The 19,341-nt window shown below is 41.4% G+C and overlaps 1 protein-coding gene across 1 annotated transcript in view; it reads left to right on the top strand.

Annotated features, from left to right (window-relative positions):
- The window catches only part of Exoc4 (exocyst complex component 4), a 756,055-nt gene that overhangs the window by 571,154 nt on the left and 165,560 nt on the right, over positions 1 to 19,341 (top strand). The window contains exon 12 of the mRNA XM_057763023.1: positions 3,819 to 3,955. Coding sequence (XP_057619006.1) covers positions 3,819 to 3,955 — 137 coding nt within the window. The remainder of the gene's footprint in view (positions 1 to 3,818; positions 3,956 to 19,341) is intronic.

Here is a 19,341-nt window from a genome sequence, read left to right as displayed (position 1 = left end):
AATGATCTCCATTCATAAGCTTTATTTATTTACTTATTTATCTGTGCAATGATAAGGATCAATTGTGGGACTACCCATATAGTGGCAAGCATTCCACCATTGAATTACACCTTAACACTATGTAATCTTTTTTCCAATGCATAACCAAATTGCTGTTTCTTATATACTCACTTCCATTTTGGAGTGCTCTTGCATCCCTGTAATAAACTTCAATTGTTTATTTTTCATTGAATTAGCTGTCTGGGATTTTTTTCTTCTTTTTCTTCTTTTTTGTCATCTTCAGACTTTATTACCTGCTAATAAGTTGTAAGAAATGTGAACTTAGCTGTTCCTAAACAAATAGAAATCATTTCAAGTATTTAATAGGAATTATAATGAATAAAATCACTTTTACTTATTATAAAGTCCTTATGCTCATAGTGGCAAACTTCTAAATTAATAAATAATGAGCCAGTAAATCAATGTTGATGCTAAAGAAATCAAATAAATAAAAACAGGATTGACCTTGTTGAAATTTAATGTTTCCAGCATTTATCTGTCAGAGCCACTGATTTGGAAATGGTTGTGGACCTTTTTCCCATAAAAATCCCCATCATTGTGCAAAGTGCAGTTCCGCTTTCCTTGAGGAGAATGCAGTGATTGATTATCCAGAGTGCTGTGCTGACAAGGTAAACCAGCCAAAGAGCTGGGAAATTGTATAGAATCATAGAGCATCACATGGGTGCCATGTCAAGCACAGCCATTGGAATCAGATTGTGTCTTTCTAGTTAGTCTGTGCCAGTACTCCTGCTCACACCCAAAACCTTGACCACCAGAGACTATTCAGTCTGCCTTTCTCCTCCAAACTCTGTCAGTTCCATTCTTATTACCCCAAAGCACTGTGGTAGGTACAGAAGAAACCTCCCTCACCCAAAGAGATTGTAAAATACAGGGGCCTGTTTCCCACATGCCTTGCCTATATGACCGTCAGGAGAAGTTTTTATATTTCCTAATGAGCACTCTTTTATTAGTTCTGAAGATCCTGGCATGTGATGAGCAATTGGAAGAATGGGAGATGAACAAAAAGGAAGGGGCATGTTGGTCACTTTTAAGAAGCTGATAATCTAGTTGGGGACACCTACAATAGCTTGAGAACAGCTATACACTAATTCAGCCAGTGTCAAAGCACCAATGCACAGATTGAATATATTAGTCTTGTGGACCAATAAAGACACAATCAAATTATCCTTGTTATTAGTGGACTAAATTGAGTCATAATAAAGGAAGGGGCTACCCAAGCTACCCCAGAGCTGATTATCAATCGTGTAATTGAGGACAGAACCAGACCTTCTCCTAATGACCAAAGTAATCTCCCCATGTTCATCTTGCAATGCTGTAGAATTGAAGCAGGCTCTGTGAGGATTGCTGAGCTCCTCTGCTTTATTAATTGCTGTCCACATTTTGTAGGATATCCTGTGTTCTGAATTGGGATGAGGATTTTAGATGCTTAACGTGGGGACATGTAGCTGGACAGAATCAATTCCTGTCAGTCACACACAAATACAGAGGAATGGGATTATAGATCAGGGTGAAGCTGCAGTGCTTTAATCTCAAAATCAATACAGAAAAGGAAGTTGAACTTGTGAGGATTCTATAGAGACTGTAATTTGGTTCCCTATGAGGTTAGCCTTACATAATATAATGCTCCTTTCTTCTTTCCTTCTAATTATTTCAGTAGGCATGGGGAGGGGAGAGGAAGGCATAATAGGCAGAAGCCTATACCTCCAAATCATCGCAAATAAGCACACAACTGTAACTCATAATCCAGGCTAATCCTCCATTGTATATACTTTTATCTGTTCTTTTTATTTTGGGGAAACATTATCTAAAACCCTGACCCCATTGTGTATCTTTAAGCATAGTAAAATGCCCTTGATTCCTTGCTAGGTCACAATGAGAGTGGGAAAAACATTTTTTAATATTTCCTTTATGACTAAGCCTGCTATAGCATGTGTAATTTTATTTAAATAAATATATAACATATTCTTTATTGACCAAAGGATTCCAGACTGCTAAGCATGTGATTAATATTTATCTCAGTATAAATCTGCTCTTTTTGCAAGAGACATGAAATAATGGTTTAAACAACTCAGTCTTTTTTAACCAAAGATTCAGAGTTTATTGAATGTTCCTTTTTTCAGAATTAACACTAATTTGCTGCATAATGCCATAGCTTTAAGATGGTTTTATTACTTTTCTCTTTGGAAGTTCTTTGATTCAGTTTTAAAGTCTTAGTCTGTGTGGGCCCTTCTCAATGGTACTGACAATTATGCCGTTATCTGGCTCCTGACTCCCCTCAAGAACCCACGAGTTAAAGTCTTACTCTCTGAGAAGAGTGATTGGAAGGCTGTGGATGCTCGAGAGTGAAGTATAGCGGGCAGTCCTCAGGCCTCTAGGGGCGAGTCCATGGAGGGAACTGCAGAGTCCAACACCGTTCTCTTCTCTTAGGCTCCAGCCATGGCTTGAACAGGTATTTCACCATGTGATTCCACCATGGTGTGCTGCCTCACTAAAGGCCAAAACAATAGAGCCAGTAAGTTATGGATTGAAACCTCCAAACTGAGCCAAATAGTCTTTCTCTTGGGAAGTTGGTTATCCTACTTGATTGTTATAGTAACAGGAATAAATGTGAAACACAGTAAATGGGCTATGGACAGAACTCAGGGCCAGTGTTAGATCAGAATGGGATAGAAAAATGAGCAGAGCCTGGAGCTCTTGCTTTTTTTGTCTTGTCTTTCTCAGCCTGTTGACTGCTGTTTTCCTGGACAGGAATTATAGAGATTAAACAAGCTAAAGCAGGTGGAGTGCCCAGTATTGTGCCCTATACTTGTAAAAACCCTGTAAACGTTCATGATAATCATGATTATTAGATGACTTTTAAGTGATTCAAAACATGTTTCAAACACCCTGCAAGCTGTAAGATATAACCTGAATGTTACCTGTTGTTTTTAGTACAATGATAGTTTCTAAACTTAGAACCAATAATAAAAGCCTTTTTCTCTGTGCTGTCTGTAGTGGGCCTTTACTCTCTAAGTAGAGACCAGGAGCTGATAAATAAGGTTTCCATTGACTATGATGCTCTTTCTTAAAAACCCATGGAGATTCCAGTAGTGGCGGCTAGATGTCTGCACTCCCAGCCCTTGGGAAATGATGGCGATAGGATCAAGAATTTAAGCCATTCTGGGCTATATTATGAGTTCAAGGCCTACCTGAGCTACATAGGAAAACTCAGTCCCCAAAACAGCAAGGAAGCCAGGTGGTAGTGGCGCCCTCCTTTAATCCTAGCACTTGGGAGGCAGAGGCAAGTGGATCTCTATGAGTTCAAGGCCAGCCTGGTCTACAGAGGGAGTTCCAGGACAGCTTGGGCAACACAGAGAAACTCTGTTTTGAAGACAAAACAAAACAAATAAACCATTAAGGAATAGAAATTAACTTAGGGATAAAGTGCAAAGTCCTGGTTTTCACCCCTTGATATCATTTTAAAAATAAAATCAGATATAGAGACATCTAGTAGATTCCTTGAAGTTCACAAAGTCTTTTGAAAATCCCTATCGTGTGCAAAACTGGGAACAGACCTTTCAGGTCTTTGAAAGGCTAGCATCATATGAGATGTTTATTTTGTTGTTGATTTTAATTCATATTTTTAAGTGCCACATCCTACAGGAAACTCAAGTGCCTTAAACGCTCACATCCTAACCGTTGTTCTTGCTTGTCCTGTACATTGTTCTAAACAGAAATGTCACAAGTTTCTGTGTCCTCTCTTTTTTGTTCATTTCCAGAGCACAATCATTGTGGAGAAGACCGTGCAAGACCTCATGAACCTGATGCATGACTTGAGTGCGTATTCAGATCAGTTCCTCAACATGGTGTGTGTGAAGCTCCAGGAATACAAGGACACCTGCTCCTCAGCCTACAGGTACAGCCGGTGGGGCGGGGGAGCTGACTCAGTGTGGGGCCTGCTCCTCAGCCTACAGGTACAGCCGGTGGGGCGGGGGAGCTGACTCAGTGTGGGGCCTGCTGCTAGGCTACAGGTACAGCTGGGTGGGGGAGCTGACTCAGTGTGGGGCCTGCTGCTAGGCTACAGGTACAGCTGGGTGGGGGAGCTGACTCAGTGTGGGGCCTGCTCCTCAGCCTACAGTGAAGCCTGGTGGGGCTGGCAGCACTGCCTTCCTTGCCTCCTTCCCTGCATTTGTCAAAGGCCCTGGCAAGAAGAAGCACCGCAGAGACAGTCTGTTGGGTTCTCGCACAGCCACACAGAGAGACAATTAAGATGGGTACAGTGGCTCGGCTCCAGGGTCAACCCTGATTTTTGTAGAGACCTAGAACTTCGAGAGTGACTTCCTCAAGCAAACAATTAGCTCTGTTTTCAGCATCAGTTGAAGGAAGAGAGACAGTGTTATAAACTTGAAACCTGTTACTTAGACCTCAGATCTCTTTTCTCGGGGTTTATCAGATTATCTGGTGCTCATGGAAAGATCATAGCATTTCACATAAAGAACTAATAATAGGAACAAATCATGACCTGGTTGACAAGACTTGAAACAATTACAGAAAAAGAGAATGTACAATAAAATACTAAATTATATGTGATATATAGTTAAGGATAGAGAAAGGGGCAGGCCTCTCATGGACTTGTACAAAGCATGGCACAGGACCAAGCTCCTCCCCTTAAGTCAAGGTGGGGCCAGGCAATCCTGCATGGGGAACAGGTTACCAAAAGTCAGCTAAGCACCCAGGGAGAGGTCCCACTCCCACTGTTAGAAGCCTTACTAAGGGTCCAAGCTACACAATTGTCACATACATGCAGAGGGCCTAGGTCAGTCCCATGCAGATCCTAACTGTTGGTTCAGCGTCCATGAGTTCTCGGGTGCTCAGGTCAGCTGTCTCTGTGTTTCTCCATCATGACCTTCCAAGCTGATACAATCCCTCCTCCCTTTCTTCAGCAAGATTCTTAGAGTTCAGTGCAACGGTTGTCTATGGATTTCTGCCTCTGCTTCCATCATGGAGGAGGAGCAGCTGGGGAGGGGACAGCAGTAGAGGAGGGATGGGAAACTGGTTGGTATGTAAAATAAATGAAAAAAAATATTATTTAAATAAAAAATTTAAAAAATCTGTGGCGCACGCCTTTAATCCCAGCACTCGGGAGGCAGAGGCAGGCGGATCTCTGTGAGTTCGAGACCAGCCTGGTCTACAAGAGCTAGTTCCAGGACAGGCTCCAAAATCACAGAGAAACCCTGTCTCGAAAAACCAAAAAAAAAAAAAAAAAAAATCTAAAAGACGAACAAAAAATAATCAAGGATAGAGAGGGACAGTCCAGTGCATGATCATAATCTGTGTGGAAACACAGAGAAGGTGATGATAGGCAGGAATGTTTTTGCAGAAGGTGATGTGCTAGACAGATGACATTCATGGAAGTGGAGAGAACCAGAAAGGCATTGCAGTACAGGAGAGGGCACTAGCGTAATGCCCTTCTTTTTGGAGGGGACACAATAAGGGTCGCACAAGTACAAAGTAGTAAGTAGAAGATAGTGTTACCCAGGAAGAGGGACACAAACCAACAGAGGGTCTGAGAAGACAAGATCTGACATTTAGATGTTTCAAGAGTCGTTCTATATGAGTCAGGAAGCAACGTTGAGAAACAGTAATCTGAAGGAGTGATATAATATACGTGAATGCAAACCTCCCTCATTCCTGCAGGAACTATTATTTCTCCATCGTCTCAAAGCTCAGTTAAATTTTAGAAAACCCTAATCCCATTGAGTGGTGCTCCCAACAGTATTTACTTTCAATATTCATCAAACTGTCAACATATTAGATTAAAATCTTACACTAGTGATATTTTCATATTCAGTTAGATACTAAATAATTATCATGGTAATTCAAAAATATTAAATTCATCATCCTTGTGTTAACAGATAATGTAAATTCCTATTTTTAAAACAAGTTCACACAAATTCGCTTTGCCAAAAATTACAACATAATAAGTAAATGTTTCAAGCTAAAAATGTACTCCATTACGATAAAACTTAGTGAAGAGATAAAATACAACTGATATTCAAAGAAAACTGAGAAAGGGTCCATAAAAAGAGCATTTATCATATATTATAAATATATAGTGGAAGAATTCAAATCCTGTGAGACTGAGATTCCATTAAGTACATTTTTCATTTTTACTTGAAAAGTAGTAATTGAATCTACTTGGGAACAATGAGCTGTTTCATTGTTTAAATAGATAGTGGTTAAATCAGTCATTACTTGGCGATACGTCTATCACCTTATAGCTTTTTTAATGTGGGGGATGTGAACATTTAAAATCTTCTGAGGAATTTTGTTTTAGTTTGGTTTGGTTTTGGTTTTCAAGACAGGGTTTCTCTGTGTAGTCTGTCCTAGAACTCACTCTGGCATCAAACTCAGAGATCTGCCTTCTTCTGTGTCCGGACTGCTAGCATTACAGGCACAGGCCATCACACCTGCTTAATTTTTAAATATATGTGTTATATTTAATGGAGATTGTGTCCTTGATCCAACACCCTCTTTTTCTACCCCTCACACAGCTCAAGTAACCACTTTTTTTACTCTCTACTTCTCAGGATTTGAATTGTAAGAATTCTGCACCTGAAAGAAAACATATGATATTTCTGTTCTTAGCCTTTGGAAACATTTAAAATAGTGATTTTATTTTACAAATGTATTTATGATATGTCAAAAGTCCTGAGTTTTTAAGTATTTGAATTCATACCCCAAACAACTATATGTCAGCTTTAATATGTGTAGAAGCGACTGTAGTTTTTACAGATTATTTTAGTGGATATACAAATTGCTCAATCCATTGACCTAACGTATTTGTTTGAAATTGGAACTTATGACCCATCCTGTGGATGTTCTACTTTCATGTGTTTTAAAATAAATTCCAAAATGGTTGTACCAGTGTGTCACCTACTAAGTTAGAATATAAAAATTTTTAAACACTGAAACTTCACTTTTATGTAGTGAAGACATTTTAAAGTTAGACTTTAATAACACTGATTTATTTTATGTTTATATGGAACCACCATTAAATGTAAATTTTTTTGAAATATGCATACATCTGATTATGGGCACCAACTAATTTCTCACCAATAATAATGTTGGTGAATATTTCTTATAATTAAACTATAATAAATAACCTTTAATAAAATAACTGGCTCTTGATTCTAAATTCTACTGATATGCATTGTTAAGTGTTGCTTTAATTATTTTGACAGAAAAATTTTAAGTTCCTAGAGCCTGGCACCTTATTCATCCTTTCCTCTCAAGGTGTAAAGTGCTTGGAAGCCATTGTGCGTTAGTCAGATTTGTGTTACTATAATGAAATAATTTGGACAATTAAACTATGTAGTGAATGGCTCCCTTCTGGTATTTCCAGTCCAAGATAATGTGGTCTTATTCATTGCTGTGAGCCTCTAAAAAATGATTTTATATCAAAGCAGAAATGCCCAGTGAAGCCAACAACTTGCACCATGAATCGAGAAGCAGAGAAACATCCAGAGACTGGGGTCTCACAATTTCTTTTGAGAACACATACTCCAAGTGCACTCCTTTTTATTAGAGTGAAATCATTCTTATTCCGTATGTATGAAAATCTTGCCCATTTGTGAAAATGGTTATTGTTGTGAATTGTGGTTTTGTTGTTTTTGTTTGTTTGTTTTAATGTTTTCTCCCCTAGACTGGCCATCATCCCAGTCATCCTCCATCCATTGTCATAGCCCATCTTAGAAAGGACTGCCCCCAGCCTGGACTGGTTACCCAGATGTGCTCCGCATAATAGAACAGCACCATCGCGTGCCTCCTTTAGGAGCCATAGCTAAACCCAGTTCTTCTTGTATCCTGCCATGGCATTGGCTAGAGCTTCCCTGAGCATCCACCAAGACACCCTCCTCCCCATGTGTGTGTAAAGAGTTAACCAGTCGCAGACTCTACCTTTAAGGAGCCTTGCAGTCTAGGGGAATTAGAGGAAGGGAAGTTTGTGACAAAGAAACAGACTGTATACCCACAGCATCACATTGTGAGAGAAGATACAGTCAGTCTGACAGAGAAGGGTCATGCCATAGGCGCAGGAGAGGATTCGAGAAGGACGTGGTCTGGAGTGATGAGGAATGAGGGTGATTGAGACCGAGAGACTGAAGAAGGGTAGGATGGAACTGCAGCCACATCCAGGAGGTTAGGAGGTGAGAAAAAGGAAGAGCGAGCGAACGAGTGTGGGTGACATCGGGAGCTCTGGAGCTCGTAGAGTTAGGCACGAAGGAGCCAGTGAAGGTGCAAGGGGAGGACCAGGTGTAGAGAGATGCTCTGTGGAGGCTCGTCCGCCTTTGTGTTTAGACGGATTGAAGAGAGAGAAGGAAGACCTGTAGGGGATTGCTTGTTAGGAACGAGGTGAGGAAAATAGAGAGAAAGGGACAGTCCTGGAGGCAGAAGAGGTACCATTTGTGATTCCAGACCACTGATTGGCTAGAGAGGGTAGAGGGAGGGCTTAGGGGAAACAAGGGTAAAAGCATCTCTCTCTTTATAATTTGTGGTAACTTTTAAACATAGATTCCAGATCTCACATCACCCATTGAGTGCAGTGTTATTTTTAACTCCTCATCTGGGTCTATTGAGATATTTTTGAATCCTCATTCTGTCATCAAAAATTCTGAGCTATTGCTCTAAGTTCCATGCCTCCCTTCAGTTTAGTTTCTTTAGAGGAAAACGTTCAACAAAACAGCTTAAGTTGAAAATTTAGAGGTGCCTCTTGGGCCATCCTTGCCAGGTAAACATGTATGTGTTATACAGGGTTTCTAGCTAGAACCCAACTTTGGCTCTGAAGCAGGCCATACAGCCCGTGTGAAAGCCAGCTTTTTACCTACTCATCATGTGTCCGTGGACAGCTGCACAGCCTCTCTGCCCTCACTTCTGTTCCCTAAAGGAAGTGGTGTTCCAGAAGTGCCAATCTTTGACACATGTTTTTAGGCAAATGAAATGCCATCCAAATTACTTGGCTGTGATTTTGGTGATGGTGGTGGCTGTTTTGGTGGTAGTTCCCTTTACCACTGCTCCTGGCCTCACATTCATAGGCTCTGCTGCTCCTCCAGAAGCATTTTCCTTGTGGGTGCTTCTTGCCCTGACACTTTACATTTAATTTAGAGGCAGGGGTGGAACTTATTGTGTAGCCCAAGCTGGCCATGAGCTCAAGACCCTCCTGCTTCCGCCTCAGAAGTACTAGGATTGTAGGCATGTACAGCTAAGCCTAAACCTCATTCATTTGTTTGTTTGTTTTACGGTCAGGCCACAGTGTCCCCTCCCTTCTCTCCTCTCCCTCCCTACCATCTACTCCCCCTTTTCTACTCAGAAAAGGGCAGGCCTACCATGGATACCAACAAAACATGGCATATCAAGTTGTAGTAAGACTAGGCACCTGCCTTGTATCAAGACTGGGCAAGTGATCCAGTGTGAGGAGAGGGTTGGACACCACTGCCCACTGTTGGCAGTCTCACAGAAGACAAGGCACATGACTGTAACTCATATGCAGAGTGCCTAGGCCAGTCCCTGCAGGCTTCCTGGTTATCAGTTCAGTTTCTGTGAGACCTGGATGAAGCCTCTTCCTGACAGTTGGGTTAGGCACCAATATGGTCACAGAAAACAGTCAGTTCAGGCTACATAGCCACTATTGCTGGGAGTCTTGGCTGGGTTTATCCTTATAGATTTCTGGGAGACTCCCTTGTGACAGGTTTTTATCTGACCCCAAAATGCCCCCCCTTTCCAGTAGTCTCTTCCAGTACTCTCTGCCTCTGCTCATCCCCCAACCTGATCACTCATGTTCCCCTTCCCACCTGCCCTCAGTTCATTCACTAAATCTCTTCTATTTCCCCTTCCCGGGGAGACCTAGGTGCCCTGCCCCCATGCACTCTCCTTCTTCTCCTGGCATTTCTGGGTCTGTAGACTGCGGCATGATTATCTTCTGTTTTACAGTTAATATCTACTTGTGAATGAGTACATACTATGTTTGTCTTTCTCAGTCTTGTTTACCTAACTCAGGATAATATTTCTAGTTCTATCCACTTGCCTTCCAATTCCTAGTACCCCATTTAAAAAACAAAAAACCAAACAGTTGAGTAATACCCCATAGTGTATATCTGCCACATTTTTTTTTATCCATTCCTGAGTTGAGGGACATCTAGATTGTTTCCAGGTTCTAAACCTAAACATCTTGATGTAGCTCTCCCATCAGCATCTTCCCAAGACAGTGGGACAAACCCAATGTAGATGGTATTCTGCATGCTGCCATAATCCTCCCATCTTTTGCTTTTAAATTCTGAATAAATTTCCATTGAGAATAAATTTCCACTGGGTAGGAAAATATTGTAGATCTGGGGACAACTAGACAGTTGGTCATCTAATGAGGAGGTAAAAATCTGCTCCTGAACCAAAGCTGGCTCCCAGCTAGAAATACTGTATAACACATACATGTTCACCTGGCAAGGAAGGCCCAAGAGGCAATTTAAGCTGTTCTGTTGAATGGTTTCCTATAGAAAACTAAATTTAAAGTTTCTAGAAGACATTCACATAGACACATGGCGGTGGTAGTAGATAGGTATCTATCAGCTGCCAGCATGTGGTATGAGTAGTGTTTGAAGCTCTGGGACTTGGCGAAACCTCCTTGGGATGAGTATGCTAGCTGTGGCACAGATGACAAAAGTGTGGGCCTAAGAAGTTTGCAAAATGAGGAGTAACTGTCAGCGTGAACAGAGAAGCAACAACCAACAAGACAGGAAAATTGGAAGAATATAATGTGGGAGCCAAGAACAAGCAAAGGGAGGAACCAGATGCTGCTGTTAGGTCTAATCAGAGCATGGGCAGGGTAGTGTCTTTTCCAAGGAGGGTCTCTGGTGACCATCCCAAGAGCTGTTCCTATAGGGCATTAGGGTGCAAGCCAGAATGGCATGGGTGAGAAAGGAAAATATAGGGGTAGAAATTATAAATATAGGCTAGGCATTTATTTATAATTAGTGCCACTACAGAGGGGAACAGCAATATGGCAGTAGCTAGAGAACTGAGGTCACATGGAAGTTTGTTATATTTGGTGTCATTTACAAAGAGGAATGCATGCATATCTGCATTTGAAAAGCAATTGGTAGAGAGAGAAGATTGTTAGTACATAAAACATAGGGAGACTGGGAAGTTGTGTTGAGAACAGGTAACTAAGGGTTACCTCTTATGCAGGTAGAGTGGTTGGTTTTAGACAGAAATGACTGATAAGAATAGTTTCATTCACTGTGGATAGGAATTTGATTATTTATCCATATTTTATTTCCAAGGAAACTTGTTTATTAATTGTGCACATACCATGATACTCACATGGAGCTCAGAGGACAGCTCGTGGGAGTCAGTTATTTCCTTCCACTGTGTGGGTGCCCAAGCTGGAACTCAGGCATGCTGGCTAGTTTTGTATCAATTTGACACAAGCTAAAGTCATGTGAAAGGAAGAAACCTCAATTAAGAAATGCTGGTAGCCAGGCGTGATGGTGTACGCCTTTAGTCCCAGCACTCAGGAGGCAGAGAGACAGGTGGATTTCTGTGAGTTCGAGGCCAGCCTGTTCTACAAAGCAAGTTCCAGGACAGCCAGGACTGTTACACAGAGAAACCCTGTTTTAGGAGATGGGGAGGGGGTTGGTTAGGGAAGGGGAGCATGCCTCCATAAGATCTGGACTTGTAGGGCATTTTCTTAATTAGTGATTTATGGGGGAAGGCCCATCCAGTTAAGGATGGTATCATTCCTGGGCTAGTGGTCCTATATTCTATAAGAAAGCAGGCTGAGCAAAACATGAGGAGTAAACCAGTAAGAAGGACCCCCTCCATGGCCTCTGCTTTAGTTCCTGCCTCCAGGTTTCTGCCCTGCTTGAGTTTCTGTCCTGGCTTCCTTTGATGATGGACTAAGATGTGGAAGTGGAAGTCACATAAACCCTTTCCACCCTAACTTACTTTTTGGTTATGGTGTTTGATCACAACAATAGAAACCCTAACTAAGACATCAGGTGATCAGGCTTGGCAGCAAACATTTTACCTATTGAGCTTATGTGCTGTTTCTTTCAAAACAGAGCCATTGCTTTAGGTTCTTGACCTATGATACTTCTAAAAATGATCTTGATTCTTTTGTCTAAGAGACTGAACCACTGCTGGGCGATGGTGGCGCACGCCTTTAATCCCAGCACTTGGAAGGCAGAGGCAGGCGGATCTCTGTGAGTTCGAGACCAGCCTGGTCTACAGAGCTAGTTCCAGGACAGGCTCCAAAGCCACAGAGAAACCCTGTCTCGAAAAAAAACCAAAGAGAGAGAGAGAGAGAGAGAGAGAGAGAGAGAGAGAGAGAGAGACTGAACCACTTTGGAAATGCACACACTTAATATATAGTCAACGTCTCCAGAATGATGTCCACTCTTGTTTCCAACTATCAGATTACTGCACACAAGATTGTCTAGGGGTGATGTACATGACTGATGAATTATGGGTCTAACTTGAATTCATTTCAGGGTTGGGAAAAGCAAATCAGTAAAGCTTTGATAGCAAATAAGTAGAAACCCATCTTTATGCTTGTTTTATAGCAATTCATGGTCATGTGTGTACATTCTCCACACACAACCCCATGGTGTGTGTTTCTGTGACTTAATCAGGTTTTCCAAGTTTAGGAAAAAATGTATTTTCTTCTTGTGTGACTCTGAAGATGCAAAGTGTCCTTACTTCCTCTCTTCCAGTCTGTTGCCCTCCCCCAGATTGGCACCTGCTGAGGAGTAATTAGGGCAGTCCTAATTTGGACAACCAAATCCTGATTACAGTGAGAGGAAAAACAGGAAATGTTCTAGTTTTGCTGCCAGCAAATGACTGACTTAAATAGAAAGCCATGTACAATTCAAATGATCCAAAAATGATATAACACTAGGAAGGGAAAGAGGGAGGAAGCAGGGAAGCTGCAATCTGACTTTCTCCCACATGAGTCTCAGCAGATCTCTTACAAAAGCTGTCACATCCCCAAGCTCACAATGCCCTCTGCTGAGAATTAGTTTGTCTCCTGAGTCTGCCAGGAGAGCCTGAGCAGAGCCATAAATTTAAAGATCTGGGGAAAGGTCAGGGCATCTCGCCTGGGTGAGCATAACACTCTGGAGAGAAAGACTGCTCTGGAATGATGTCATGGTACATGCTTGGGATACAGATGTTCTCTAAACGGGAAATGAGGGCTAGAAGTGTTTTGCTTAATTAGTCATACCCGTTGGAGCTGCAAGGAAACTCAGTTCTGAGGTCTGAAATGTACCGTCTTCCCAGGCAGGCAGTCCGTCTATTACTCTGTCACCTCCAAGCATGTCTCCCCGTGCTTGCCCTCTTTGCCCTGAAATTCAACCAGCAGTTCCATCTGTCCCCAAAGAGTCATTTAATGCTTGAAAGTCACAATTTTCTAAAGTTCCTTTTCATTTTAATTTAGTATCACTTCATTAATATTTTCCCTGGGCTGGTAGAGTGTGCGCACATGCATTCATGCATCCACACATACATCTTTGGACTTGGCAGAGAATACAAGTAAACCTCCGCTATACACTTAGAGATTCCATTAATATCAGAGACAGCATACTGCATACAGTTGGGGGCTCACCTTTCAGCCATGCACTATGTCTTCCTAAAGGAATTGGAACTTATGCTTAAGTGTGAAGACATACTTGCAAGTTGAGCATGAGGCTCGGTGGAATTGCTGTAGAGCACTTGACTGCATTCAAAGGGCTCTGGACTTGATTTCAGAGTAGTAAGAGGGCCACACTTGATAAACTGTGATGGCAAGAAACAAGTCTAACTCAGGACTGATGTCTTGTTGATCCTATGGCATGTTTGTTGGATAAGTGAGGAAGCTGATTGTGAATGTCTCGCAGTGCAGCAGAAAGGATAAATGGATGCATTGGAGGAAGTGAGGAAATAGAAACAAGGGCAGGATGTGTGGATAGGTAGGAAAGGGAAGGTTTGAAAATTTTCCTATTTGGAGTCAAACAGAACTAAATGACTGGTATGGGTTGAGGTGGACAACATGGTCCAAGGGGAGCTATGGAAGGTAGCATTGTGTTAACTGGCAGAAACTGGACATTCATGGATGCCTGCAGACTCGGGAAATACATTTCAATATCCCTGTATAACCAGAAGCCCCTTTCGTGCATAACCAAGAACACAGTTGAGCTTGTCTTGAACATTTGCCAAAGTAATAAACTGTAAGCATGATAGAAATCAAAGTCATGAGCCAGAGGAGCCTCTCAGAGGCCCACCCGGCTCTAACTCTCCTCTCCCTAGCATGACTGTTTTCCTCCCGCCTTCTTAGCTCACTCAGCATTGGCATTGGTGCTTTCATTGCTTTTCTGTTGCTGTGATAAAATATCATGATGAAAACAGCTTATAAACGGCAGCATTTAAATGTTCCTACAGTTCCAGAGCATTAGCATCCATGATAGCCGGAACAAAGGCATGATAGTAGCAGCAGCTGGCATCTCACACCTCAGCACAAGCAGTTGGCAGAGAAGGCACACCGAAAATGGCATGCCTCTTTTAAAACCTCACAGGCCACCCCATGGGACACACCTCCTTCAACAAGGCCACACCTCCTAATCCTTACCAAACAGTTCCGTCAACTGGAGACCAAGTCTTCAAACAAATGAACCAATGGGAGCATCATCATTTAAAACACCACACATCATTTTATTACATATAAAATATATACAAATGAATGTTAGAAAATATGGAGTATCTACTTCATTAGAAAGCATGATTTGTAATGTGCTTCTGAAGTTGTCCTATGGGCAACTTACATTTCTCTGTGTGTTATTTGACCAGTTGTTGATATATGTATGTTTATCTTTTCATAACATTATTCTTCAACTGTGGGTTCACATCGAAGTTGTTAGGAGAAATTTTAAGACATTAGATTTCCCATAGTTGGTCCACTGAGCATTAGGCCTTGGCAATTGTACTTTTAGAAGTGATTACCATGGTGTTACTGGCTAGAAATCAGTATCTGAATTCTCAGCTTCTAGAAGGAAGTTACTGTGGCTTTTTACACATACTTATCTCTAGAACTTAGCATAACACATCTCCATATCCCAGGCACTCATGGTTGTTGATCAGATGATCCCCTTCACTTTACTTTCCATGCCAGCTGCTCTCATGACCCCAAACAGTTGTTACAGATGTTGCTCCCTAGCCATGTGTCCTGTAAGTTTGGTAGGAAGCAGTGATCCTCGTTTCCCCTGCCATGATTAAATAGGAGCCTACTGCAGTAACCTTGATGCCCAGTAATAAGAACCTGGACTGAGGGGAAATAAATACTCAGTAAAGTGCATAGTCACAGTGCAGAGGACTGTATAAGTCATTAGCTTATCTAGTCACTCACACGGATTCCATTAAATTGGATTCTCCTTACCTTACCATGAGAAACAGAGGTTCAGAAAGGTTAATAATGTGGCAAAGGGCGCAGAGTGTGGAAGGCATAGTGCGTGCATTAGAAGCTAACTGTCTGCCTTTAAAGCCCAAATAAGAATCAAGGGGACTAAAGAAGTAATGAGAAACCTAGACATGTTTCAGGAGGCTTAGAGAAACTACACAGTAATAAGGAGGAGCCATGGGCCTATCTTAGCTCTGCCCCAGCAGCCACTGACCAAGGGCAGTCTCTCTAACCTCCATGCCCAGGTGTTTCATCTATCAGATAACTAGCCTACCAACCAGGATTGTTGTATTGTGAATGAGCATGCCTGAAGAGAAGTGCTTGATATTCTGGCATAAAGACTTGCATGAGGACCCAACATCCAAGTAAGAAGTCAGGCGTGGCCACACATGCATCTGTAACTCAAGCACTGAGGAAGAGGGGGCAGAGATAGGAAGAGCTCTGGGTCCTGCTATTGGCCTAGATCCAGGTTCAGTAAGAATCCTTGTCTCTAAGGAGTATGAGGGAGAATGAGAGAGCAAGCCTCCATGAGTGTACATAACAGACAGTCATCCTCACAAGCAAAAATGGGCATATACCACACTAAACACCACCCACAACATACATACACACATAGATTCCACACTCACATAAGCATATACACACATGCATACATAAATAATATACACACATATGTGCATACATACAAACATACCGCACTCACACATGCAGAGACATGCATTCGTATACATATAAAACACACACATATATAAACATGCATACCACACTCACACATGCATACATATGACATATACATACACACAGGTAGTCATATACAAAACACGTATATATGGATACATACATACATGGCACACTCATACATGTATACTACAGACACATATCACACACATATATATACATATACATGCACATACCATACCATACTCACATACATACATGCGTGTACACACTAGAAAAAAGCTTTAACACATGTAAAGGACTTAGAACAGTGCCTAGACTGTGACAACTACTAGGTTAACACATTTTCTTATTGCTGCATTCATTGATAGCATTGTTAATGTTTGCTGATGTCCCAGAAAACATACTTTTATGCTTTCTGTTGTGTCCATAGTGTTTATACTGTAAACATATCATTCCATTATTCAATCTGTTACTTTATTTATTCAGCAATTATTGAGGCCCTAATACCAAAGACAGGCAGGAACATTATATGAGAAGAAAACCGCAGGCCAACCTGTTTAACAAACAGGTAAAAAATTTCTCAACAAAGTACTAGCACATGAAATTCAGCAGCACATTAAGAGGATCATTCCCAGTGGTTGAGTGGGATTCACCCCTGGAATGCAGACACATCAGCATCCACAAATCAATAAAGTGATGCCTGACACTGGCAGGGAGGAAGAAGCTGTGTGGTCCCTCTTTAGGTGCAAAGCAAACGTTTGACAAAACTCAGTGGCCTTTCTTGAGGAAATTACAACAAATGTGCTTTGGAGAGAAATCACCTTAGCACAGTTAAAGCTGTAGACAGCAAATCCAGTTAACATGACACACAGTGGGGAAAATGCAGATCTTCTCCTCAGAGATCTGGGCAGAAAGTGGAAGGCAGGGAGGAAGAAAGGAAGGAAAGGAAAGGAAGTAGAAAAATTGTTGCCTTTTTGGCATGATTTGTGACACTGATAGATGATAAAATCTAAAGCTTCTACCAATACAAACAACTAGGAGTAATAAAAATACAGAAAAATTGCAGAGGACAGAAGTCAAACCACTTCCATATACTGAGAGTAAGCATAGTCAAAGTAAATCAGGAGGACAGTTCATTTACAAAGACTACAACGAATACTTAGGAATAAATGTAACCAAGGAGATGAAAAAGCTATAAACTGAACACTATAAATGTGATAGTGTGAATATAAGAAACGGAAGAAGGCACAAAACTGTAGTGACAATCCATGTTTGTGGAAAGACTGATATCGTGGAAATAGCCAAATGTCCATACTACCAAAAGTAATGTACAGATTCAACACAATGCCTTTTGAAACTCCAGTGCGCGCGCACGCGCGCGCGTGTGTGTGTGTGTGTGTGTGTGTGTGTGTGTGTGTAGGTGTGCGTCCTCATGAATTGTTCCTTAGTATATGCAAATGAGGGTGTGGATTCATGCATCCATGCTCATGCATGTAGAACAGGATATCTCTATCTGTGTTTTTCTCCACCTATTGCCTGGAGACAGGGTCTCTCACCTGAGGCACACCATTTTGGCTAGCCTGGCGAGCGGCCAAGTTCTTAGAACCCACCTATTTCAGTCCCCCATCTTGGGGTTCGCAGATCCATGCACAGTTATTTTTTTTATGCGAGTGCTGGGGGCTCAGGATTAGGCCCTCATGCTGTTTGCAGAACAAGCGTTTTTAACCACTCAACCATCTCCTTATCCCTTACTATATATTTTTATAGAAATATTTTAAGACATCAAATTCATGTGGAACCACAAAAGTAAAACCCAAAACAGCCAAGACAGTCATGAACTAGAAGAACAAAACTGGCAACATCACACTACCTGATTTCAATCTGTGCTACAAAGTAATAGTAATTAAAACACCACAGTGCCGGCATAAAAACAGACTCAGTGACCAGAAGAGTAGAATTGAGAGCCCAGAAATGCACTCATGCATGTCCAGCTAATTGAGTTTTGACTGAAGTGCCAAGAATTCATATCGGGAGGATGCGACTGTCTTCAGCTGCAGTTGGGGGGAAAACATACACAGGAGAGGAGGTGCAGTATCTCACATCAGGTACAAATGTGAAGTACAGGTGGTTAGGCCTTCACGTGAGACCCAAAACTACAAAGAGAATACATAGTACAGCTCCATGGCATTTTTTTAGCTTTACCTCCAATGTACAGAAAATGAAAGCAGAAAAAAGAAGATAAATGGGAATACATTTCTAATGAAATAAGGAGTGAGGAAACAACCTACAATTGTAGTTAGTAGATAGTCGTGTAGGAAATTTAGCTCCATACAAACAAACACAACAACTAATTCCATTAGCAGTGGATGAGGAGTGAGAGGATATAACTTGAGTGCATAATTAAGGTTACTTAAGGCCCTGGATTTGAATCCTACACCACTAGCAACAAAACAAAAGGTAAAAACTACTAAGAAGCTCGAATAGGAATTTTTCCAAAGAAGATGTATACATGGCCAACAGGTATGCTTAGAAAAACTGGACATCACTAATTATTTAATAAGTGCAAATCTTAAAATTACAATATCTCCACACTGCTGTCACTAAGGCTGTTACCAAAATGATGAAAATTAATCACTAGTAGGGGTGTCGAGAAAACCTACCACCCTGAGAGTATAACTTAGTGTTGACATTGCAGAAAAATAAAAAGGGTTTCCTCCAAAAATTGCAAATAAAATTATATAGCACTTCTGGGTGTTTACTCCCCAAATTAAAGTTAGCATGCCAAAAAGATGTCTGCAGTCCCTTGTTCACTAAAACACTGTTTACATAGCCAAATTATGGAATCAACCCAAGTGTCCATCAACATATGAATGGATAAAGAAAATGTGCATATCCACAAAGGGTTTCTGTTTAGCTTTTAAGAAAAATTGTCATTTATGACAACACAGACGAACTAGGAAAAAAATTACTGTGCTGTGTACAATAAGGCAGACACAAAGACATTTCCTCGTGTCTATGAGAAGAGGGTGGAATGGTGGTTACCAGACGGTAGGAGCGGGAGAAGCTGGAGTAATGGTAAAAGGCACAAAGTCTTGATGAGATGGAAAAGTAAGGCATCCCCCATCCTTGTTGAAATGTGTTGT

This window comes from Chionomys nivalis, chromosome 1 (assembly GCF_950005125.1).
Source record: "Chionomys nivalis chromosome 1, mChiNiv1.1, whole genome shotgun sequence".
In the NCBI taxonomy this organism is placed as follows: domain Eukaryota; kingdom Metazoa; phylum Chordata; class Mammalia; order Rodentia; family Cricetidae; genus Chionomys; species Chionomys nivalis.
The sequence above is the reverse complement of the archived record's forward strand: the minus strand, read 5'-3'. Positions and strand labels throughout refer to the sequence as shown.